This window comes from Erythrolamprus reginae, chromosome Z (assembly GCF_031021105.1).
Source record: "Erythrolamprus reginae isolate rEryReg1 chromosome Z, rEryReg1.hap1, whole genome shotgun sequence".
NCBI classification, from domain to species: Eukaryota; Metazoa; Chordata; class Lepidosauria; order Squamata; family Dipsadidae; genus Erythrolamprus; species Erythrolamprus reginae.
The window spans coordinates 113,723,664-113,748,848 of record NC_091963.1 but is presented as its reverse complement, the minus strand read 5'-3'; the positions used below and the strand labels follow the sequence as shown (position 1 = coordinate 113,748,848).

Genomic DNA, 25,185 nt, shown 5'->3' with positions numbered 1-25,185 from the left:
AGGAACTTGTTAAGATCGGCCTTTGTTTTCCCCACAGAAGGGAAAAGGTGGAAAGGGTGAGATTAACTATCCACCTTTGCGGCCCTACAAATTTTTGTCTAGTAAACAAAGGCAAAAAGAGCTGAAGAAGATATTTTGCATATTTATATGCTTAAAAGCTAAGTGAAAAAGTTTTAGTCCAGCATGCATAGAGCAAACTGAATCTTAGACAGCAGAAAATTGAAATGTAAAAAACTCCCATTCTGAAGTTTGAACAGAGTTTTTTTCTTTCTTTCTTTTTTTGGGGGTGGTTTTGTCAGAGCTGAGGAATTCAAGAATTGCCAGGCTGTGTGGCTTCAGCAAGCAGAGATCTATGAAGAAAACAACACAGGAGGTTTTCGCCGAATATATCCCGATTCCGAATCTGACAGATATGATAAGTTTTTCCAACAGAATAGTTCACTTTTCCAGGAAACCGTTGCTTCTAGAGCTCGTGAAGAGTATGCAAGGTAAGAAAGAACATTTCTTTTTTGGGTAGTTTTATTAAAAATTACAATTAAAAAAATAGAAACTAATGCAAACTAAAAAAAAGAAGAAAAATAGAAAGTTCAGAAAAGAAAAACTAGTATGAAAATTTGAAATAAAAAGAAAAATAAGAATACTGTATTGTAAAGAAAGAAATATATAATGAAATGACTTCTTTCCTCATCATAACAAACATAAGTAATAATAACTTTCTCTTAATATACAACAAATGATTTTTATAGTACCACGTCTCTTATCTATAAACTAACCTTTAAAATCTTCTTGTTGAATTCTGATCCCCAAAACTCTGTTAAGTATTATCAGAGATAATAACATACCTATTTTTACTTTGATCATATAAATCAACTTTATGTTCTTTTCTTTTACATTGGATAATCTTGATTTTTACTTCCTTCAGATAATGACTTTGTGCTTGATTTGTTTTTATTATTTCTTTCTTTTTCCTTCTAACAAAATTCTTCAAATTTTAACATCTTATTTGTAAATTCAATATAGAAAAATATCCAACTTACAGTTTTGATTTGTACTTTGAATATTCCTTGGAGTGTTTAGCCCAGTCTTATGCTCCATATCACTTTTGTAGCCTGTCATTTTTAATTCAAAAATCATTTTAATTTTAATTTTTACACCTATTTTAGGTCTCAGTCTTGTCTGATAAAACCTTTTTCTTTTTCATAAAATATCTTAAATACAGTGTCTATGAAGAGGCAGATACACTTAAAATTTAGCTCTAGATCCATTGCTCATAAATATCCCTTAACTTTCCAATGTCAAAATATCTTGTTCCCTTCTGTATTAGTAAATCAAATTTAAGTATTCTTCTCCTGTAATATTAGTATTTAGCTCCTTCTGGTTCCCTCTAGTAGCCAATGTTCAAAATACCATTCTGTCAAGATTTTTTTTAAAAAGATAATTAAAAACAAAAACATTTTCTCACAAGAAGTATTATTATAGTTAATTTGACAATCCATTTCAAATTCATGTGGACCCTTAGTTTGTTTGCAACTTTTAAAATCAAATTTCCAGTTACCCTTTCCTTATTTATTTAAAGCTGGCAAGTACAGCAGATAATTTATTCAAATAATGTCTGCACTGGTTTTGGAATGCGTATTTCTAAACAGAAAATCTTAACCAAACAGCAAAACACTATGGAAGTTAACTTGGTGCTGTAAGGCAGAGATTACCATAGATTAGGACCAACTCTCAAGAAGGTTCATATTGTTTAAACAATATATTTGCTTGCTCTCTTAAGTCACCATTTTCCACCCGCTATATTGGATACCAGTTGGCTTCCAGGTGCAGTTCAAGTTGCTGGTCCTGGGGCAAAATTATTTGAAAGATCCTCAGTCACCAGTGGTTTCTTCCTCCATGCAATAAGATATGCTAGTTAAACAATGACATCTCACGGGACCATAGTCTGCTCTCTGAAACGTCCTTCAATAGATCCACACAACTCCCACTTTATACATTCTTCATACGTTTTTGAATATGTGGCTTGTCTCCCAGGCCTTGGATTACATTGTTTGTGGAGGATCTGGTGGATTGGTGTGGTTTTTTTTTAAATATAAGGTCGGTTTTTGTATAGATGCAGATGTTTTTCTTTGAAATTGTTTCTCTTTTAACCACGTAAGCTTCCTGGAATCATTCAGGAATCTACTAAATCTACATAAAGAAATAAAACACTTCACCTGCATCAGATACACAGAATATAGTTGTGATAAAATATTTACACCTATATCTGCCATTACTTTGCGTTGGAGAATAAGAGAAGAGGAATGGAAAAAAGAAACCAAATTGATAGTATTCATTTATCAAATAGACTTAACAGATTTTTTGCATTGGTCTCTGTTTAATCTGCAATAAATTTGAAAATCTTCTAATTAATAATAAATTGAGTAACTGCTGAAGTCAGAGACAGCAGGAAACATTCTAGCCTTTAGCACAAATCAAATTTCCAGAATACAGTCTAATCCTCAAATCCCACATTTCCATCTCCTTCCCCATTCTCCACCCCAATCTCTGCAAAGTTTGCTCCTGAAAAAAAATTGTAAGAGCTTTTATATAATTGCATTAACCCATTGTTGAGATTTTAAGAAGAATCTAAAGTTTCTAAACCATGTTGTCTAGTATTTTGTAAAAAGCAATATTAGAATTGTTTTTGGTCTGCCTCGGTTCTGTCTTCTCCTACACAACTTTGTCAAGGAGGGGAGAAAACAAATCAACTCTGCAAAGAATTTCTAGCATGAGTACCTCTTGGAGTTGAAGTAATTCTGTGTATGTTGTTTTCTGTGTATGCATGCGCACTTGCGTAGTATATATAGCTTCCTGGTAGTTTGCTGTCTAGGCACATCAGGTTAGCTTTTGAGGTTGCTTCTAATGCCAGATTTAGAAAATCTGTTTTCTCTTTCTTTATTACTTCTTTCTTTCTTAGCAATCAGCCTGTGAAGAAATCTTCCTCCTCTTAAGACACACTCTCATGCTGGGTAGTGTAGAAGAGAGAAAATGGGCTAATGAATGGAGAAATCTCCTCGGAGTCTACAAACACCTCTAAACTTCAAACCAGCATTGCTTTCATTCCATTCCATTACAGTTGACTGCCCTCATTAAATTCTTCACTATCCCTTTAAATACGTCAATAAAATTATTTGTATCCTGCTTTTTAGGGTAACAGCCATAAAAGGTCATACAGAAAGGCAGTTTGGTTTAGTGGTTAAGGCATCAGGCTAGAAACTGGGAGAGTGTGAGTTCTGAGCCTAGTTTAGCCATGACCAAGGCTTAGGTGAGTTTGGCCCAATCATTTTTTCTCAGCCCTAAGGAAGAGATAATGACTTCTGAAAAACCTTATCAAGACAACTAGAGGGACTTGTCCATACAGTCTCCAAGAATGACACGATTGGATGGGGGGGGGGAGGGGAAAGCAATTTAAACATATGTAAATGAAATTTCATAGCAGGTACTGAAATATTGACAAGACTATTGGTAGCTATGGACCAGATAGGAGGGAAGGGTGAGTCCAACTCAGCTGACTATCTCCCCCAGGGATGCCTATTGGGCAGTTGACAGTAATGAATTGAAAAAAGGAAAGGAACATGTTTAACTAATATGCCGTATTTTTTGGAGTATAAGACACACCTTTTTCATTAGAAACTGAAAATTTGGTGAATGTAGCCTTTTTTTGAAGTGTTGTTTTCAGCCCTAACTAGGTGCTAACGATCTTCCCATCTCTTACCTTGCAAGCTCTTTCATTGTTACTCTCTGTGAGGAATGTTTTTCCAGTCCTAAGTTTTTGCAGGCTTTTTTCATAGCTCTACTTGTTCCAAATATGTTTCTTTTCAGCGTTAACCAGGTGCTAACAATGTTCCCAGCTCTTACCAGCTTGCAAGCTCTTTCATTGTTACTCTCTCTGAATAAGGTTTTTTTAAGCCCTAACCAGAGGATAAAATAATGTGCTGAAGCTGACCAGACTAAGGATGCTACCCAGATGAATACCTAGTAGGTAGATTCCCCCCCTTATTTTTCTCCTAAAAAACTAAGGTACATCTTATACTCTGGCATGTCTTATGCTCTGAAAAATACGGTAATTATATTTGCTTATCTTCCTTCTTCTCTTATTTGGTGTACTAGACCAGAATGAAAGTTATGTACAAAGTCAACAAACATATAATGATATCCACTGTATCATCTAAACCAGTGTTTCCCAACCTTGGCAACTTGAAGGTATTTGGACTTCAACTCCCAGAACTCCCCAGCCAGCGAATGCTGGCTGGGGAATTCTGGGAGTTGAAGTCCAGATATCTTCAAGTTGCCAAGGTTGGGAAACACTGATCTAAACCATATTTTACTTTATTATTATTATTGATAATTGAGGGGGTGCAGTTAAAGATACTGAGCATGTTAGCTGGAAACATGACAGTCCAGGTCCGAGCGTTGCCTGATAAGGGGAGCTCCTGTTCTTGCTCCTGCCAATCTAGCAGTTCAAAAGCATGCAAATGGGAGGTAGATAAAGTGGTACCATTCTGGTGGGAAGATAACAGAATTCCATTTAGCAAAGCACATACTTATTATTATTATTATTATTATTATTATTATTATTATTATTATTATTTAGATTTGTATGCCACCCCTCTCCGTAGACTCGGGGCGGCTCACAACACAATAAAACAGTTCATAACAAATCTAATAATTTACAATTTAAAATATTTTTTAAAAACCCATTATTAAGCAGACATACATACCATACATAAATTGTATAGGCCCGGGGGAGATATCTCAGTTCCCCCATGCCTGACGACAAAGGTGGGTTTTGAGGAGTTTATGAAAGGCAAGGAGGGTAGGGGCAGTTCTAATCTCTGGGGGGAGCTGGTTCCAGAGAGTCGGGGCCACCACAGAGAAGGCTCTTTCCCTGGGGCCCGCAAAACATACTCATGCCGTCTACATGACCACAAAAGCATCTTCAAACAGCATTGACTCCTTCAGTTAAGAAATAGAGATGAGCACCGCCACCTAGAGCTGGATAGGGGAAACATTTGCCATATTTTTCAGCATATAAGACGAACCTTTTTCCTCCCTAAAAGAGGCTGAAAATTTGGATACATCTTATACTCTAAATGTAGCTTTTTCCTTCTTCTCTTATTTTGTGTATTAGACCAGAATGAAAGTTATGTACAAAGTCAACACACACGTGATGATATCTACTATATCATCTAAAGCATATTTTACTTTATTATTATTACTGAGGGGGTTAAAAAAGCTACAGAATATAAAACACACCCACATTTTCAGCCTCTTTTAGTTCTCAAGTTCTCAATTTTTCCTTAATTGAGGGGTTTTTTCCCATCCATAATGAGGCGCTAATGATCTTCCCAGGTCTTACAGGCTTGCAGACTTTTTCATTGTTACTCTCTCCAAACAGGGTTTAATTTAACCCTAAGCAGGGGATATAATAATGTGCTGACCAGACTAAGGAGGCAGATATCCCCCCCCTATTTTTCTCCCCCCAAACTAAGGTGTGTCTTATACTCTGTTGCATCTGATACTCTAAAAAATATGGCAACTTTACTTATTACTGAAATTAGATTTCTCTCCCCCTCCCAGGTAGTACTCCAGGTACGACCATAACTGAGGCCAAAATTTATGCTGCTAAGTGAAATATTTGTTAAGTGAATTTGCCCCATTTTACAACTTTTCTTGTCACAGTTGCTAAGAATTCACTTGCATTTAGTACAGTGTTTCCTCAATTTTCGCGGGTTTGAACTTCGTGAAACGTCTATACCACGGTTTTTCAAAAATATTAATTAAAAAATACTTCGCGTTTTCCCCCCCATACCACGGTTTTTCCCACCCGATGACATCATATGTCATTGCCAAACTTTCGTCTGCCTTTAAAAAACATTTTTTAAAATAAGCTTTAATAAATAAATATGGTGAGTAATTATCTAAATGGTTGCTAAGGGAATGGGAAATTGTAATTTAGGGATTTAAAGTGTTAAGGGAAGGCTTGGGATACTGTTCATAGCCAAAAATAGTGTATTTACTTCTGCATCTCTACTTCGCGGAAATTTGACTTTCGCGGGCGGTCTCGGAATGCTTCCCCTGCAAAAATCGAGGGAACACTGTAAATGCTAACAATGCTAGTAAATGCTAGTAAATGGTGTTAAGTGAATGAAGTGTCTTCCCCATTGACTTTGCTTGTCAGAAGGTCACAAAAGATGATCAAGTTATTCCAGGCTTAAGGTGGGATTAGAATTCACAGTTTTTGGCATCCTAAGTCAGCACATTCGTCACTACGACAAACTGGTCTCTCAATGTCTGTAAGATATATATCATGGGCTACTAAACAAAAATCACAGCTGCAAACTGATTCTGTCTCAGTTGCCTTCCAGTTTTTATAGAAACATAGAAGATTGATGGCAGAAAAAGTCCTCATGGTCCATCTAGTCTGCCCTTATACTATTTCCTATACAGCAGTACCTCTAGACACAAGTTTAATTCATTCCAGAACCAAGCTCGTATGTCGGATCAACTCGGATCTCGAACGAATGCCTTTAGACTTTGTTTTCCCCCCCCCCGAGATAACCAGAAGCAAGGATTCTTGCGCCACCTAGTGGAAGCTCGGCTCGTATCCCGAATTTGAGCTCGGGTGTCGAACAGAAATTTCGCTCCTGTCGTGGCTCGTAACTTGGAATACCCGCCTGTGGAGCAGCTCGTATCTAGAGGTACTACTGTATTTTATCTTAGGATGGATATATGTTTATCCCAGGCATATTTAAATCCAGTTACTGTGGATTTACCAACCACGTCTGCTGGAAGTTTGTTCCAAGGATCTACTACTCTTTCAGTAAAATAATATTTTCTCATGTTGCTTTTGATCTTTCCCCCAACTAACTTCAGATTGTGTCCCCTTGTTCTAGTGTTCACTTTCCTATTAAAAACACTTCCCTCCGGAACCCCCTTTAACATATTTAAATGTTTTGGTCATGTCCTCCCTTTCCCTTCTGTCCTCCACACTATACAGATTGAATTCATTAAATCTTTCCTGATACGTTTTATGCATTTTTGTAGCCCGTCTTTGGACCACTGTTCCCTCTAAATATGTGGCCGCATGGCCGCACACCCAAAAACAAACTGCCGCGCAGCATTTTCCAATGACGCACAGCGGAGCCAGGAGCCGTTTCTCTCCACCCGACAGCTACAACCAGCAACCAAGCTGTCAGGCGGAGAGAAAACCCTGCTTCTCCAGGTCTTTGGGCCACACCCACCCATGCCGATCCTCCGTTCGCTTGTCTTTACCTCTTTACCTTGCCCAGCAAGCAGGAGCATGTAGAAGGGGGGGGGGACCGTGGACATTGCTCCGATCCGTTCAGGCTGGGGATGGTGGGCAGGGGCTCCCTGTGCCTCCTCTGTCCAGGACCATGTGGGAGCTGCAACCTCTAGAATCGCAGCCCCCCACATGTCCCTGGCAAGAAGAGGCACTGGGAGCCCCCGCCCACCATCTGCGGCCTGAAGTCCGCGCTTTTCCCCCCCTTCTACATGCTGCTGCTGGCTTCACGAAGTAAAGAGGTAAAGAGAGGGGGAGGGAATGTGAGAGAAAGAAAAGGAGAAAGAGAAAACTAAGAAAATGATGGAGGGAGATGAAGAACAAATAAATGAGAGAGAGAAGGGGAGAGAAGTAAAAAAGAGGGAGAGGGAAGATAAAAACAGAAATGAAATGGAGAGGGTGAGAGAGAAAGGAGAGGAAAAAGGGAAGAAAAAGAGAGAAATGAGAAAATGATGGAGGCAGAGAATGAAAGAAAAAAGAAACAAAAGAGACTCTTAATTTAAATCATGGTAAAAAGCACCCAAAGAAAGAGAAAGAAAAATAGAGGAAATAGAGGGAAATGAGAGAGAAGGGAGAGAGAAATGAGAGAAAGATTGAGAGAGAGAGAGAATGAGAGAGGGAGAAGGGGGAAACAAATGAGAGAGAGAAAGGATAGAAAGAAAAAGGGAGAGGGAGAGGAAAGAGAGAAAAACAAATGAAAGTGAGAGAAATGAGAGCAAAAAGGGAGGAGAAATAAATGAGAGAGAAGGGGGGGAGAGGGAGAGGTACACAGAAATGAGGGAGACCTGGAGGGAAAGAATGAGAGATGGAAAAGAGAGAGAGAGAAGTGGAGAGAAAGAAAGAAAAAGGAAAGAGAGGGAGGGAAAGAGAGAAGTGGAGAGGAAGGAGGGAAGGAAGGAAGGAAGAAGAAATGGAGGGAACAAGGAAGAAAGAAAAGGAAGTAAGGAAGGAGAAATGGAGGGAACAAAGAAGGAAGGAAGGAGAAATGGAGGGAACAAGCAAGGAAGGTAGTAGAAATGGAACAAAGAAGGAAGGAGGAAGAATGAAATGAATGGAAGGACAGAGAAAGGAAGGACTTTGCTAGAAAAATAAAGGGGTTATTGGATCAAACTTTGGACACTTCACAACTGGTCCATAGTTATGATGGTGGCAATGTCCCAGGGTTTTGTGAACATCTTTTGGGATCTTTTAACAAGCAACTGCAGTGATTTACTTAATGACTGTGGCAAGAAAGGTGGTAAAGTAAGGCAGAACTCACTTAATAACCATTTTACTCAGGCAATAGAAATGTGGGCCTCCATTGTGGTCAGAACAGACGTGGAAGATTATCTGTCTGACCAGTGTACTCTTTTAGAAGCAGATCATGAGTCCATTTTGAAGCTCCAAAGAAAACATATAGAGGGGAAGGCAGGTTGTCCTTGACCTACAATGGTTCATTTACAACGTCACAACAAAGTCACAACGGCCCTGAAAAAAGTGACTTATGCCCCTTTTTCACACAACCTTCGCAGCAGCCCCACGATCGTGTGATCAAAACTTGGCCGCCTTTTCATATTTATGACCATTGCTGTCTCCTGAGGTCACATGACCCCCTTTTGCAACCGTCTCACAAGCGAAGACAATGGGGGGAGGGGGTAGAAGCCAGATTCATTTCCAACCGATCCACGCCCAGGCATGAAAATGTGCCACTCAGACATTATACTTTTCCGCCCACACAGAAAAAAAAATTAGAGGGAACATTGCTTTGGACGTTCAGTTTTATCAATATCTTTTTGTAGGTGAGGTCTCCAGAACTGAACACAGTATTCCAAATGTGGTCTCACCAGCGCTCTATATAAGGGGATCACAATCTCCCTCTTCCTGCTTGTTATACCTCTAGCTATGCAGCCAAGCATCCTACTTGCTTTTCCTACCACATGATTACACTGTTCACCTATTTTGAGACTGTCAGAAATCATTATCCCTAAATCCTTCTCTTCTGAAGTTTTTGCTAACATACAACTGCCAATACAATACTCAGATTGAGGATTCCTTTTCCCCAAGTGCATTATTTTACATTTGGAAACATTAAACTGCAGTTTCCATTGTTTTGACCACTTATCTAGTAAAGCTAAATCATTTACCATATTACAGACCCCTCCAGGAATAAGTTGTTTTGACCACTTATCTAGTAAAGCTAAATCATTTACCATATTACAGACCCCTCCAGGAATGACTCTAAAGGTGCTATTGCACACTTTAGAGTCATCGGAAATAGGCAAACCTTCCCTACCAAACCTTCCCCTATGTCATTCATAAACATATTAAAAAGAATAGGACCCAGAACAGACCCTTGTGGCACACTGCTTGTAACTAGGCCCTGCTCAGAATACTCACCATTAACAACAACCCTCTGATATCTATGCTTCAAACAGCTGCAAATCCACTGAACTACCCAGTATTAAGTCCAATCTTCACTAATTTATCTATCAGCTCTTTATGTGGAACCGTATCAAAGGCTTTGCTGAAGTCCAGGTAGGCAATATCCACGGCACCATCTTCATCCAACACCTTTGTGACATAGTCAAAGAAATCAATGAGATTAGTCTGACATGATTTGCCTTCAGTAAAGCCATGCTGGTTTGGGTCCAATTAAGTTATTGGTTTTTAGGTGCTGATTTATCCTCTTTTTGAGTAGAGTCTCCATCATTTTTTAAATTTATTTATTTATTTATTTACTTACTTACTTACTTACTTACTTACTTACTTACTTACTTACTTACTTACTTACTTACTTACTTTTTGATTTGATTTGATTTTATTTTATTTTATTTGTATGCCGCCCCTCTCTTTAGACTCAGGGCGGCTAACAACAATAATAAAATAGCGTATGAGAAATCTAATATTTAAAATAACTAAAAAAACCTTATTAAAACCAAGCATACACACAAACATACCATGCATAAATTGTATAGGCCTAGGGGGGAAGGACATCTCAGTTCCCCCATGCCTGACGACAGATGTGGGTTTTAAGGAGCTTAAAGGCGAGGAGGGTGGGGGCAATTCTGATCTCTGGGGGGAGCTGGTTCCAGAGGGTCGGGGCCACCACAGAGAAGGCTCTTCCCCTGGATCCTGCCAAACGACATTGTTTAGTCGACAGGACCTGGAGAAGGCCAACTCTGTGGGACCTGACTGGTCGCTGGGATTCGTGTGGCAGAAGGCAGTCCCAGAGATATTCTGGTCCGATGCCATGAAGACCTTTATAGGTCATAACCAACACTTTGAATTGTGACCGGAAACTGATTGGCAACCAATGCAGACTGCGGAGTGTTATATTATAACTGATGTCAAGCTAACTGGCCTGTAGTTACCAGCTTCTTCTCCACTGCCCTTCTTGTGGATAGGCACAACACTGGCCATTCTACAATCATCAGTAATATCTCCTGTTAAAAGGGATTGGTTAAACAAATCAGTCAAGGGGGGATAGCAATGACGGATCTGAGTTCTTAAAGAATTCTGGGGTGGATGCCATCTGGGCTCATTGCCTTATTTATCTTTAATCGTTCAAGTTCTTCTAAGACATTGGCCTCTGAGATCACTGGAGCTGAATCCCTACATCTAGAAGCAATGCTATATCCATCCAAAGTATTATATTGTAAGCTGCCTTCTGAGAAAACTGAACAGAAGTAGCTATTCAAAGGGTCAGCGATCTCCCAGTACTAAGTGCTTATCTTTGTGTCTTCCAGACCAGGGCACATAGTACTGTTCTGCAAATGTTTTCTCTTGGTGCATAAAGTCTGATTATTAAAGGACAGCATATTCTACACATACTTTATTCAATATATCCTGACATGTTAAAAATCAGACTAAGTGAGGTTGAGAGCTGCTTCAGGCTAAAGTGACAGATTCATTTGCCTTCTTGCCCATTGTTCTAATTGCTGGAATTTCTAATGTTGCCTGCTTATTTTATAATGAAACCATTTATAGTATGCTGGCATTACCTGATTTCTTGCAAAGTATTTGCAAATATTTATTCAACATTGTATTAATAAAGGAATTCTGCTGATCTCTAATAATAGGCTTATCCTGATTCTAAGCACCATAGCCTGTTTTGGATGTTTGAAAAGCCACCAGTAGACAGATTATCATAAATTGATGGTCAACAGTGTTTGTTGTTGAATTTTCCTAGTGTAATTGTTATATAACTTTTTGGTAAATTGACATAAATAGGCATCAACTGCAGGAACTGCGTCTCAAACAAGAACAGAAAATTGTATTGAAAGAAAAGAAGGTTGAATTCCCAGGAGAATCCAGTGGAGAAAAGGCAAAGATTCCTAGGCCAAAGACGGTACATAAATCAACTTTACTGCCAATCTCTGTCCAGGTATGAATAATAGAGAAACATTTACTTGATTATTTTTTTTTGCGCACAGGAACCTCTGGTAAACGAGAAAGCAAAAATGATTTTATTCTGTGATTTAATTTTTAATAAACCAAATTTGTTCTTTGATGGTCAAGCCAACATCTATGATGGTGGCTGTGGTAACGGCAGCATAGCGACATTTGTTATTTCCAATCTATAGTATTCTTTCTTTTGTTTTGAAGAAGAAAGCATGTGTGTTTGGTCCAAGGTATCTTCATAACTTCCATTCTATTCCTCTTCCTCTGTCCTTCATTTTCATCATAAGAGATAATTCATTTGTCAGTATTGAAACATCTGGAATACTTCTCTGCTTCTATTTAGCAAACCTTTGTCTCTGATTATCTTGCTACTTTTTCTTTTTGATGAGTCATTTCTGCTTGGACGCATCTGGCAATCCAGTCCTATGTGATCCAAAAGAACCAGTCTTATCTCTTTTAACAAAAGCAATTTCCTTCAATAGTACAGTGATACCTCATCTTATGAACTTAATTGGTTCCGGGATGAGGTTTGTAAGGTGAAAAGTTTGTAAGACAAAACAATGTTTCCCATAGGAATCAATGGAAAAGCGATTAATGCGTGCAAGGCCAAAATTCATCCCTTTTGCCAGCCGAAACACCCATTTATGCGCTGCTGGGATTCCCCTGAGGCTCCCCTCCATGGGAAACCCCACCTTCGGACTTCCGTGTTTTTGTGATGCTGCAGGGGAATTCCAGCAGGGGAATCCCAGCAGCGCAAAAATGGGTGCTTCGTTGACAACGGAAGTCCGGAGGTGGGGTTTCCCAGCAAAATTGCAGCATCGCAAAAACACGGAAGTCCTCAAAACCTCACCTCCGGACTTCCGTGTTTTTGTAAATCTGCAATTTCGCTGAGGCTCCCCTCACTGGGAAACCCCACCTCCGGACTTCTGTTGCCAGTGAAGCGCCCATTTTTGCATTGCTGGGATTCCTCTGCAGCATCACAAAAACACAGAAGTCCGGAGGTGGTGTTTCCCATGGAGGGGAGCCTCAGGGGAATCCTAGCAGTGCAAAAATGGGTGCTTCGCTGGCAACAGAAGTCTGGAGGCAGGGCATCCCAGTGGCGGCAGCTTGGGTTTTTAAGGTGAAAATAGTTTGGAAGAAGAGGCAAAAAAATCTTAAACCCCAGGTTTGTATCTCGAAAAGTTTGTATAACGAGGAGTTTGTAAGATGAGGTATCACTGTATCTTCGTCTCCTTAGGGCAGGAACAGTTAATGGGAGTTTCTTTTTTGCAGCAGCAGGACAGCCAAATTCGGCACACAGAACAATTTGACACTTGCATTTGAAGGTGACAAAGTTTGTCAAGTTTCACATTGGAAGTCTCTTTAACACCTAGCTTTCCTCTACCAAGAGATATGTTTTAGCTTGATCCCAGCTCTCTTGGATCATGTTCAAGATTATCATTTGTGAATTTACAATAGGGTTGACAAAGGAATTGTTTGCTTGCTTCCACTTTTCAAGCACTTTTGGATATGTGTCTCTTGCAAGACTGGCTGCTGGATAATTTCCTAGCATCATCACTCTTTTGATCTCTTAATATGGTAGTACTGAGAATGTCTTGCAGTGTTGGGAACAGGTTTCTGCCAGCTCCAGTTGTTCATATAAATGAATGTTTTTTTATATATAGAAACCATTACAGATCAGTTTTTACACTCACCGAAAACAAGGCCAGCAGTATTAACATTCTCAGACAAAATAATTTTTAACAAAAAAAGAAAGAGAGCTGAACCTGTGAACTGAAACAAAATATTTAAAAGGTTATGATATTTATGTAGTTACTTACCAAGCACATGTATATCATATTAAAATAACCAAAATATGTTTACAATTCCCAAGGCATGTCACAACTTTGAGCATCTCTAATGTTTGAAAATTGAAACTTATAAAATTTGACACACCCTAATTTTTATACTTCATCACGCTTTGTAAACATATAACATATTTTTCATACTTGCATATCCATCATATTACTTCCTTTCAAAATAAGCAATATTATACAAAGTGCAGAAAAGAAGTAAGAAATAATTAATTAAAAGAAAAAGGAGATAAGAAGAAGTAAACCTAGTCTATATCATTATATTTCTCCATAATTTTCTATGATTGCAGCAGTCTTTGTATACTGTACTATTTTATATCCTGATTTATATACCTTGTAAAACATTTCACATCTGTTTTTCAGGATTTCATCAGCTCCACCTGATCACAATTTTTGTAGTATTACCCTTTCTCATGACCCATTCTCTTTTCCTTCATATTGTATTTATTTTTTGATTTAATTATTTTGTCTAGTTGGTTAAGCTACCTCATTGTTATTCCTTTCATTCTGGTAATTCATTTTTATATTCAGTCCACATACATTCATAATCTAATCATTATATCTAATCATTTCAGCATTCATTTTTGCCACAAACTATATGGATATCTACATCTTAAAAATTCTCAATCTATTTGCCCGTCTTTGCCAAACATTCTACCAAAATATGCATATCCATCTACGTTCTAATTTTTCTGCATTTATTTATTGAAATTACTTGAAATAATTAACTTTTTAATGGGAAATACACCGTATTTTTCTGTGTATAAGACGCACCAGTATATAAGACACATCTAGATTTTAGAGGAGGAAAACAAGGAAAAAAGTATTCTGTACCAAATGGTGTAGTATTATATTGTTTAATAAAATAGCAGTGTAGCAGAATACTTGTTACAACCATGTATACTTTTTTTAAACCATGTACATTTTTTACAAACTTCAAACTTGACAGTTTCAAGACCTGTGGACTTCAACTCCCAGAATTCTTCTACCAGTCATGCTATCTCAGGAGTGGGAGTTGAAATCCACAAGCCTTAATCTTGCCAGGTTTGAAAACCCTTGCACTCTTAACCCCTAACCCAGGGGTCTTCAAACATGACAGCTTTAGACTTGTGGACTTCAACTCCCAGAATTCCTTCTCTAGTCATGTTAGACGGGACAATTAGAAGGAAAAAACAGCCCAATTTTTGTGAAAAAACATGGCAGTTTTCACCCATTTTTTTTCACAAAAATTGAGGCATTTTTGCCTTTCCCAGTCCCCAAGAGCTGTCTGCAGAGTCCCCAGACCCCTTCCCCACCCCAGTCCCATACACTGGCTGCTGCTGCTGTTACCTGCTGCCTCTTCCTTTCCATGCTGAAGGGCTCCCTTCTCTCGCTTGCTCACTTTGCAGCCAGCGCCTTTCCTTCGCTGTGTGACTCCTCGGCTGCCCAAAATGAAGGGAGCACTTCTTTTCTCTGGGCGTTGGCAGAGGTTTATTCCCTGTCCAAGCGCCGAGAGAAAGGAAAATACTCCATTCGCTCTAGAGTGCCAAAGCCTCCTTAAGCACCACAGAAAGGCTCCTCTGGCAGCCCAGAAAAGCCTGAGATGGCCGGGATTAAAGGGGGAATGGTAGAAAACTGGCCAGGCCTTTGTGCCGCTCTCAAATTTCCTGGGAAATTTTTCCAGGCTTGGGTTCTTAAGTAGAAAATGGTTCTTAAGAAGAGGCAAAAAAAATCTTGAACATCCGGTTCTTATCTAAAAAAAGTTCTTAAGTAGAGGCGTTCTTAAATAGAGGTATCACTGTATTAGGGTTTATTCTATTTTAATCGGTTCTCTACTTGTCCTCTTTTGTTTGGATGCAATCCAGCCAATTCATAATAGAGATGAAGTTCGTTATATATTTAAAATAATAAGACAAACAGTGTGATTCTTTGACCTATTTTAACAAGAAGGGAAAGCTGTGTGTAGGAAATCTGCTTGGGAAATAGCTTGAGCTATTAGAAAAGAGAGCAAGAGCAAGAGAGAGAAAAGCAGAAGGCTAAGTGTGTAAAACTTTCCTTTTAGTTAGTTAAAATCTCTTAAGAGCTATTGGTTTTTTCCCTGCAAGAGAAAAAGTGGCCTTCTGGATGTGCCTGAATCTGTATCATTGTACCATGTCCATCAATCTGTACCATTGACCAGAGCCAGAGTGAAGCTTCAATGAATAATGTTAGGGTTTTCACTATTTTTGATTCTTATGCTGACCTGGTGAATGTATCTTCCTTGAACTTGGAATTCAGTGTGTGTGTGTGTGTGCGCGCGTGTGTAAAACATATATTTGCTGATAATAAAAAGAAAGGAAGAGTAGTATAGATCTATTTCAAACTATTTTGCTCTCATCAGCTAGCCATACCCTTACCGGGATTTGAAGCCGGGGAGTCTGTCTATAAAGCAGTAGCTTTAACCTCCAAACCACAGGTTCTCCTCCTCTCCGCTTGTACCACGGAAGAGTGATGTTATTTTCTGTCATCCCCCTTGTATACCCAACTATGGGAGGGAGCATACAGCTTCCTTTTTGTCCCTCAGCCCCAAGGCAGGAATTTGAACCCGAGGCCTTTGCCTTAGCCTTTAGGCTACATTTCCTGTATCAGCTTGTAAAAAAATCACACATAACCCTTCCCTGGTACAAATCCCAGTAAAAGGGTGTGGCTATCTGATGAAGGCAAATAAGACCTAAATAGATCTATACTAGTCTCCCTTCCTTTTCATTATCAGCAAAAATGTGTTACATCTATAGATTATAGTTGCTGGCTATAAAAATAAAAGTTTATCTGCCTTGGAATATGGCTCCTAGTGGGGCTGAATGGCAAAAAGGAAGCTGCGATGCTCCTATATACTGTTCTGCCGGGCTCTCTGGTAGAAGCCTACCGAAAATTCACGGGTACAAATTTCAGACACACACACGTTTGAAAATTCAAAACAATGTCCTTTATCACAAAATTCAAAAGAAACAAAGCACCCTTTTTGTATTGCAAAGAGCACTCTTCCCCAAAACAACCTTGTCGGCTGTACAAGTCCCTTAATCAGTCCTTAAGTACTTAGCTAGTAGCTGTGAAGAAACGTAACAGCCCTCCTTCCCACGAAGTGAAACACACACACACTTTATTCTGCTTTGGTGTCAAAGCCTTGAAAAATCCACAAACAAAGTTTAGACACAGCGAAGAACTGCGATCAGATAATCTTCCACAACGGCCAAACTAGCACGCTGTTATTTATAGCAGCAGCTCTAATTACTGGAGCCCCACCCAAACACAGGTGGCCTCTCTTATCTCCTGTAATATTTCCTCAATTGGTCTCTTCGATGCATAAGTCTGCGCCTGCGTGGATCTAACACTTCGTCATCCGAATCGACTGAAGATAATGGTGATTGGCTTCCTGGGCTGTGTGCCAAGCCCCCCTCTTCCAAGTCACCCCTATCTTCTTCTTTGTCCGAGGAAACTGCACTCCCTGACTCTGCCGGCAACAAAACAGGCCTTGGACATGTTGACGTTTCCCCTGCCTCCACCTCCACATTCCCTGGGGCAGGAGCTGGGCCAGAGCCAACCACAACATATACCAGCGTGATTCGACAAAAAAAATCACACACACACACACACACACACACACACATATATATGAAGGTCTTGGCATATTCAGGTTGCTTCCCGTGTAAGTTTCAAAGATTCCTGGCAACATTTCAATGAGTTCCCACTTGTCATCTTCAGGCGGGTTCTTTCCTGAAGGTTCTTTGTTTTTTACCGCAATGCGAACAGAGTAAGCAAACAATTGCATCTTTGCGATTTAACTCAGTACTTAAATCGTAATTATTTTTGAAATGTTATAATTTTATGAGTTTTTGAGTAAAGCTTTAATGTAATCATTGTGCACGTGGTCAAAGTCAATGAAATTCAGCCTAATCAAGCTTGATCTCATATGTATATATTGCTCTGAATTTATTGACCATAGTTATCGTAGTTTAATATGGTTTGGGTCTGCTTTTTCCTTTTTTTACACAGACTCAGATTTGTTCAGAATCGGAACCTGGGACTGTTTTCCTGCTTGAACATTTTTTCGACGAACAGGAGCCCAAGAAAGACGTGTTCGGTGAATTTTCAAGTGTTTCCTCACATAACAGCCCTGAAACCGATAATCCTGGGTGTTCTGCAAAGCATGCAGTGAGGCCTTACACCTCGGTGCCTGATTTGACCTGGCAGAATTCATCCAGCACGCCAGAACAATCAAATTCCAGGCCAGAATGGAATACCACTACTATTCGCCATTCTGCAGCTAATATGAACATTAGAACAAAAGTAAGTAACAAAGCCACAGGCTTTGCAGTCTTATTGCAGCACTGTTTCTGAGGTCACAACACCACACCAGGAAACCAACACAGAACAAGCTTTTAAACCAAAATTGTTCAGGGTATTTTTCTTGTCTTGGCTTCATGTTGTGAAAGCAATAAAGGTTGGAAATCAAATATAAGTGGACTATACAAATTTCACTTCGCTTCTAGGCTGTCTATCTTTTGTTAATTCTACCTACTGGAATTAATGAATACTAATATTTAGTAGAATTGTAAGTTATCTTGATTTAATTACTGAGATAAAAGCCTAGTCTAGCCACATATGTTTAAGATAAACATGGGCATCTTATGGATCACATACAGCTTTCAAAAAAGAATGGCATAATGTTGTTTTGCCTCTCTGCATCCATGATTGTACCATCAAGATTGATTGCCCCTAGGTTAGGTTTAAATAATAATAATAATAATAATAATAATAATAATAATAACAACAACAACAACAACAATAATAATAGCAATAATAATAATAGGGTTAAATAAGGTTCAGGAAGGGAAGTGTTTTTAATAGGAATGTGAACACAAGAACAAGGGGACACAATCTGAAGTTAGTTGGGGGAAAGATCAAAAGCAACATGAGAAAATATTATTTTACTGAAAGAGTAGTAGATCCTTGGAACAAACTTCCAGCAGACGTGGTTGGTAAATCCACAGTAACTGAATTTAAACATGCCTGGGATAAACATATATCCATCCTAAGATAAAATACAGGAAATAGTATAAGGGCAGACTAGATGGACCATGAGGTCTTTTTCTGCCGTCAGTCTTCTATGTTTCTATAATAATAATAATAATAATAATAATAATAATAATAATAATAATAACAACAACAACAACAACAACAACAACAACAACAATAATAATAATAGGGTTAAATAAGGGTCAGGAGGGAAGTGTTTTTAATAGGAATGTGAACACAAGAACAAGGGGACACAATCTGAAGTTAGTTGGGGGAAAGATCAAAAGCAACATGAGAAAATATTATTTTACTGAAAGAGTAGTAGATCCTTGGAACAAACTTCCAGCAGACGTGGTTGGTAAATCCACAGTAACTGAATTTAAACATGCCTTGGATAAACATAGATCCATCCTAAGATAAAATACAAAAAATAGTATAAGGGCAGACTAGATGGACCATGAGGTCTTTTTCTGCCGTCAGTCTTCTATGTTTCTCTAATAAATAATAATAATAATAATAATAATAATAATAATAATAATAATGTATCAAACTTCATTCCATTTGACATACTTATTTTATTTCAATCCAACATGCATCCCAAGGGATGGGAAAAATGCCAAAAATATGGGGCTGGTTCTCTGATGTTTTGTCTTTGCTTCACTGTGATGATATGTCCAAATATTTTGGAGTATCCACCTCCCAAAAAGTGTAACCCACCCCATCTGAAAAGAAGTTGCCTTTACTTGTTCAGCACATTCTCTGGATCTATTTACAGCTAAGTTATCAATGAGATTATGAAGCAAATGTATCTCTGAGAATCCTTCTCTTTCTTATCAGTTTCAACCGTCAAATGGATGTACAAAAGCATGCAGTAAGCAACACTCATGTCATCCTGACAAACATTTTCCATCCATGAACAAACATCGCGAGAGGAGCAAAACTGCAAAAGACAAGGGTGAAACTCCAGCTGTTAAAAATTTCCACCCGTTTGGTGAATTGTCTTTCCAGTATGTTAGAGAAAAATCAGTTTCATCACATCCGGCAATCAAGGCAATGAAAAAGAACTTTTGTGAGATTGGCAAGGGAAAAGCATCATACTTTATTTCAGAAATTTTCAGCAAAAAGATTACATCATCTGAGAAGCAATTAGCTGTCTGTCAACTCCAGTCTCAACACCCCACCAATCGAGCAAGTGAGACGGTGTATTCCTGGCTATTGTCTTAACCAACTTTGGATCTGTAAATAAAGGAGGGGGGAAGGGGTTGATTACACCATTTTGTATGCATGGTGATCCTAAAACAGAAGCTTTTTCTTGGGCTTTGAGAATAATACTTCTGATTAAATTGTAACTATCACTGTTATCAAAATATGTTAAGTTCTTCAACAGTATTGCCTCTTCTACTCCGCAGGAATGAATAGGGCATAAGACAAATTCATACTATGGGGTTTTTTATTTGCAGAAATCTTCCAAGAGAACAAACTTTACTTTCTCTGGTTTCAAGACCCTAAGAAATAGTTATAACTTGAGCAGTTGAGTTGTGGTCTCTTAATATGGCCATTAATTAATTCCTTACTAGGGATTGCCCAGATAAAATATAAAACATATTGAGGCTTAGATTTCTTGTACTTTGTCAGAAAATTAAATGTTACATTGTTTTAAGAAGGTAGGTACAGTTATAATTAAGATTTTTGAAGTTTAAAGATTCATTCGCTTTCTGAAAGCCTAATATAGAATGTCTACAGGAGGAAATTTCCTGAGATTTGGGGATGAAAAACCTGAAATTATGCAAAGTCTGACAATGTCTTGAGATGCAGCCATTTGTAATTTATTTTATTGTTTGGACTCTCATCATCATCGCACAAAATCACAAGATGATACGTGCTATCTGAAAAGATTGTTGATAGCTGCTTTTAAAACATGATTCCAAAATTGGAAAACCCAAATGTTCTGGAATGGATTACAGCTTCCATTACTTTTCAATATTCATGGCTTGGATGGATGGATGGATGGATGGATGGACGGACAGACAGACAAAGACACACAAACTCATTCACTCACTCGCTGACAGGCAGCATATAAATTTAAATAATAGGATAGGATAGGGGAGAGTAGAATAGAGTAGAGTAGAATAGAATAGAATTTTATTGGCCAAGTGTGATTGGACACACAAGGAATTTGTCTTGGTGCAGATGCTCTCAGCGTACATAAAAGAAAACGATACATTTGTCAAGAATCATGTGGTGCAACACTTAATGATTGTCATAGGGGTCAAATAAGCAATGAAGAAACAATCAATATTAATAAAAATCTTAGGATACAGGCAACAAGTTACAGTCATACAGTCCTAAGTGGGAGGAAATGGATGATAGGAATGATGAGAAAGTAGAATAGAATAGAATAGAATATAGTAGAATTCTTTATTGGCCCAGTGTGATTAGACACACAAGAAATTTGTCTTTGTTGCATATGCTCTCAGTGTATATAAAAGAAAAGATACATTTGTCAAGAATCATAAAGTACAACACAATGATAGTCATAGGGTAGAATAAGCAATCAAATCATATTAGGAACCAATCAATATAAATTGTAAGGGTACAAGCAACAAAGTTACAGTCATGCAGTCATTAGTAGGAGGAGATGAGTAATGGGAATGATGAGAAGATTAATAGAAGTGCAGACTTAGTAAATAGCTTGACAAGGTGGAGATAATTATTTCTTTAGCAAAGTGATGGCGTTCAGGAAAAAACTATTCTTGTGTCTAATTGTTCTGGTGTGTAGAGCTGTATAGAGTCGTTTTGAAGGTAGGAGTTGAAACAGTTTGTGTCCACTTTTTGATTCGTGCTGTATACATGTCCTCAATGGAAGGCAGGTTGGCAGCAATTGTTTTTTCTGCAGTTCTGATTATCCTCTGAAGTCTGTGTCGGTCTTGTTGGGGTGCAGAACCAAACCAGACAGTTATAGAGGTGCAGATGACAGACTCAATGATTCCTCTGTAGAACTGTATCGGAAACTCCTTGTGCAGTTTGAGCTTCCTGAGTTGGTGCAGAAAGAACATTCTTTATTTTTTGATGACATTTTTGATGTTAAATAAATAGATGATAAAAACGTAGCATGACATCTGATAGCAGGTTTTGGAAAGTTGCTCCAAATCACAGTGGTATTTACAGGGAGATGGAGGAGGCTTGGTTCATAGGCTTGTGGGTTTTTAATCTTTATTGTTTGCAGTGATATATATTTTTCTTTGAAACCATGCTGAGATTGTGGAGGCAAATCCAGTGCCAATCTTGCAGCTGACAGTAGGGAGGAAAGGGAAGGAGATAGATTAGTAATAATAACGCAATATAATGTACTGTATTGACTCTTTCCTCTAGCAGATGAATGATGAAGCATGCAGAACAGAGAGCTCACATGCTTTAACAGGCCTTGCAATAGTAGCCCCACTTACCTCGTTGCTAGTTCATTCTTCTTGACATTTGCTTGAATCCCAGAAAAGTGGGGTTGGCATCCTGCTGGAGATGATCTATCACAACGTATGCTTTTTTCCCCTTTTTCATAATGTTACACAGAAAGTGCTTCCCTCCCCAGAGAAATCATAGGGGCCAAAAGTGCTCCTGGCAGGAAGCCAGCAAAATACTATAATATTCACTTCAGCCTGCAGAAGCCATTGATTCAGCAACACGGCTTGCAAGATTTGCTGGTGATCTCACAGATGAACAGCCAGACCACAAGACCTAATGACCCAAGAATGAGAAACAGTCCTTATTCTTAAGGTAAAGGAAGAGCAGGTAACAAGGAGGGCTGCCTGGGGATCTGTGATGGAAATTTAACATTCTACATATTGGGAGGGACTGAAGGTTTGAGAAAAAAGGATCTCACTACATTAACCTTTAGGCTCAGTCCCTGTTGCATTAATTTTAAAAAGTATGCACTAGGGCTGTGATAGTGAACCTATGGTATGTGTGCCACGGGTGGCACACAGATCCATATCGGGGGGGCATGTGAGGCATTGCCCTATCTCAACTCCAGCCTGCATGCATGCGCTAGCCAGCTGATTTTTGCCCTCCAGAGGCTTCAAGACTTCCGGTTTGCCCGTTGTGCTGTTTTTTGCACTCCAGAGCCTTCAGGGAAGCTTCTTGAAGGGCCAGAATATGAAAAACAACCAAACGGGCAAACCAGAAGTTCGGAAAACAGATTTCTGGTTTGCCTGTCGTGCAGTTTTTCGCACTCCTGAGTTTTCAGGGAAGCTTCCTGAAACCCTAGAGTGTGAAAAACAGCCCAACAGTCATACCAGAAGTTCAGAAAACTTCCGCTTTGCCCGTTGTGATGTTTATTGCATTCTGAAGGCTTCAGGGAAGTTTCCTGAAGCCCTGGAGTGTAAAAAACAGCACAACGAGCAAACCAGAGGTCCATTTTTCCAAACTTCTAGTTTGTCCATTTGGTTGTTTTTTCACTGCCCCAGGCTTCAGTGCGGCCTGTGAGCATGCATGATGATGGGGAGATTGTGTGCATGTGCTGGGGCAGTACGGATGTGTGTGCGTGCATGGGGGGGAGGGAATGGATGTGGGCACTTATGTGCGTGCTAGCATATGCACACACATCCTTTTGGCATGTGAACCAAAAAAAGGTTTGCTATCATTGCACTAGGGCTAGAAGATTAGAGTTAACATACCTTCACCTACTTACCAATGTTCATTTATTTCTTCTATTCCCCCATAGGGAAGAGGAAAGGCCTTCCAGGGATTATTAAACTAATCTTTCATTTTAATTATTAAGGCAGCAATAAATCTAGTCCAAAAGCATTTAGAGCAGTGGTTCTCAACCTGGGGGGAATCGAATGACCATTTCACAGAGGTCGCCTAAGACCATGGAAAAAGACAATTTTCCCATGGTGTTAGGAACTAAAGCTTCTATTCTGGCGCCTTGGAACATATTTTTACAATCCGACCAATCAGGCATTTACAGTGGGAGTGTCTCTCTGATCTTCCTCCCAATCAGCTTAAAGCTCTGTTGGGAGAATTGGCACTAGACTTATGACTGGGGATCACCACAACATGAGGAACTGTATTAAGGGGTCGCGGCATTTAGAGGGTCACCGGTCCCTGTCCTAGATGATAAACTTTTGGTTCAGCTCTGGCTTAATTGTCTCTCATAGTCCTACCATCTATTTTAAAGTTTTTGGGTACTAAAGAACTGAAACTTGTGATTTTTTTTAATATAGATAATCCTTGACTTATAATGAACCATTTAGCAATTATTATCAACTTTGATGGTCTAAATTTCAAAATAGAGTACAGTATATAGCAAATTTAGTAAATAAATAGGATATTTCAAAATAGTTAAATATATAATTTATTTTTCTTTCAGGGTCTCAATGAATTCTCAGGGTCTAAACACTTTCCCTGTATAGCGTTGGAGCCCAGGAGAAATGGCTTTCTATAAAAGAGAACCCAGAACTATTTGAACTATTCAACTATACGTTTTCCAAGCATAATCCTATTGAAAGAAGCTCCATGCAGCTAATGAAATTTGAGCTATGAACTAATAAGGTTTTTTTAGACTAAGTGGATCTTGTGATAGCAGAATGCCCTGATTTTTCTGTTTTATAAAGAAATATGTAGCTGTCTATAATTTTCTAAATGAGAAAGTACTCTTCTGTACATTTTTAAGAAAATGACGGCTGCATTGAGTTTCAAATATAGAGTTGTGATCTTTTGTACTACTCCCAGTCATGTATTTCTGTACCCTCTGCCTTGCTCTGTGTACTGCAGACTGACTCCTAAGGACTGAACGTGATCCAACATATAGTGGGAAGTTTCCCTGATTTTATTTTTAAATAAAAAATAAGTCTTGAAGGTTTCGGTAGAAAACTGAAGTGCTGTTTAACTATTCCCTTCCAGTTACTCATTCAAACATTTCCCCATTCTATTATTTTACCTATTGTGGAAAACATACAGGACTCAACAGTATCTTCTATTCTGCCTTTTGTTTTCTATTGCAGCGCCCAAGTTGTTTTTCATTTTTTTTAAAAACAGAGAAATGAACTATGTGACAATTCATGGATCTAAATAGAGTTTTTAAAATGGCAAAAATTCATATGCAAAGTGATTTTATGTTTCTCAATAAAATAAACCTTGAATCTGTATGATTTTGCATAATTTGTTATGGTCCTTGTCTTTTTCCCCCCAATTTACTTTCAAAATAATTTTATTAAATATTACAGATAAAAGGAATAAAAACTACACAAACTATAAAAATATAAAAATTGGAAAAAGGAAAATAGTGTGAAAAAGAAAACAAAGAAAAATACTGTATCCCTTTATTTCAAGTACAATTCAAATAGTGTAATTTATTCCAATATTTTAAAATAAACATGGATCGATATAAAAACATTTCAATTTAAAATAAATCTTATTTTATCTTAACCTTGATCAAGTAAGCCAAAGTTATATTCCTGCTCTATACTTTAACAATCTTCATTATTAACCCCTTCAAATAGATGCCCAGAGCTAGTATTCTTGTCATTTTTTGTCCTTTCTTTAAAAAAAATCTTCTAGAACAGTGATGGCAAACTTATG

At 38.4% G+C, this 25,185-nt stretch overlaps 1 protein-coding gene across 4 annotated transcripts in view; it reads left to right on the top strand.

Moving 5' to 3' along the window:
* Window positions 1-24,750, top strand: part of TTLL6 (tubulin tyrosine ligase like 6) — a 51,938-nt gene extending 27,188 nt beyond the window's left edge. For all 4 annotated transcript variants that reach the window (XM_070767486.1, XM_070767485.1, XM_070767488.1 and 1 more), the window contains 6 exons: window positions 300-488; window positions 11,552-11,705; window positions 17,587-17,880; window positions 19,447-19,801; window positions 22,177-22,380; window positions 23,975-24,750. In XM_070767486.1, the coding sequence (XP_070623587.1) occupies window positions 300-488; window positions 11,552-11,705; window positions 17,587-17,880; window positions 19,447-19,801; window positions 22,177-22,379 (1,195 nt within the window). In that variant the 3' untranslated portion in view covers window position 22,380; window positions 23,975-24,750. The remainder of the gene's footprint in view (window positions 1-299; window positions 489-11,551; window positions 11,706-17,586; window positions 17,881-19,446; window positions 19,802-22,176; window positions 22,381-23,974) is intronic.
* Window positions 24,751-25,185: the final 435 nt, after the last annotated feature.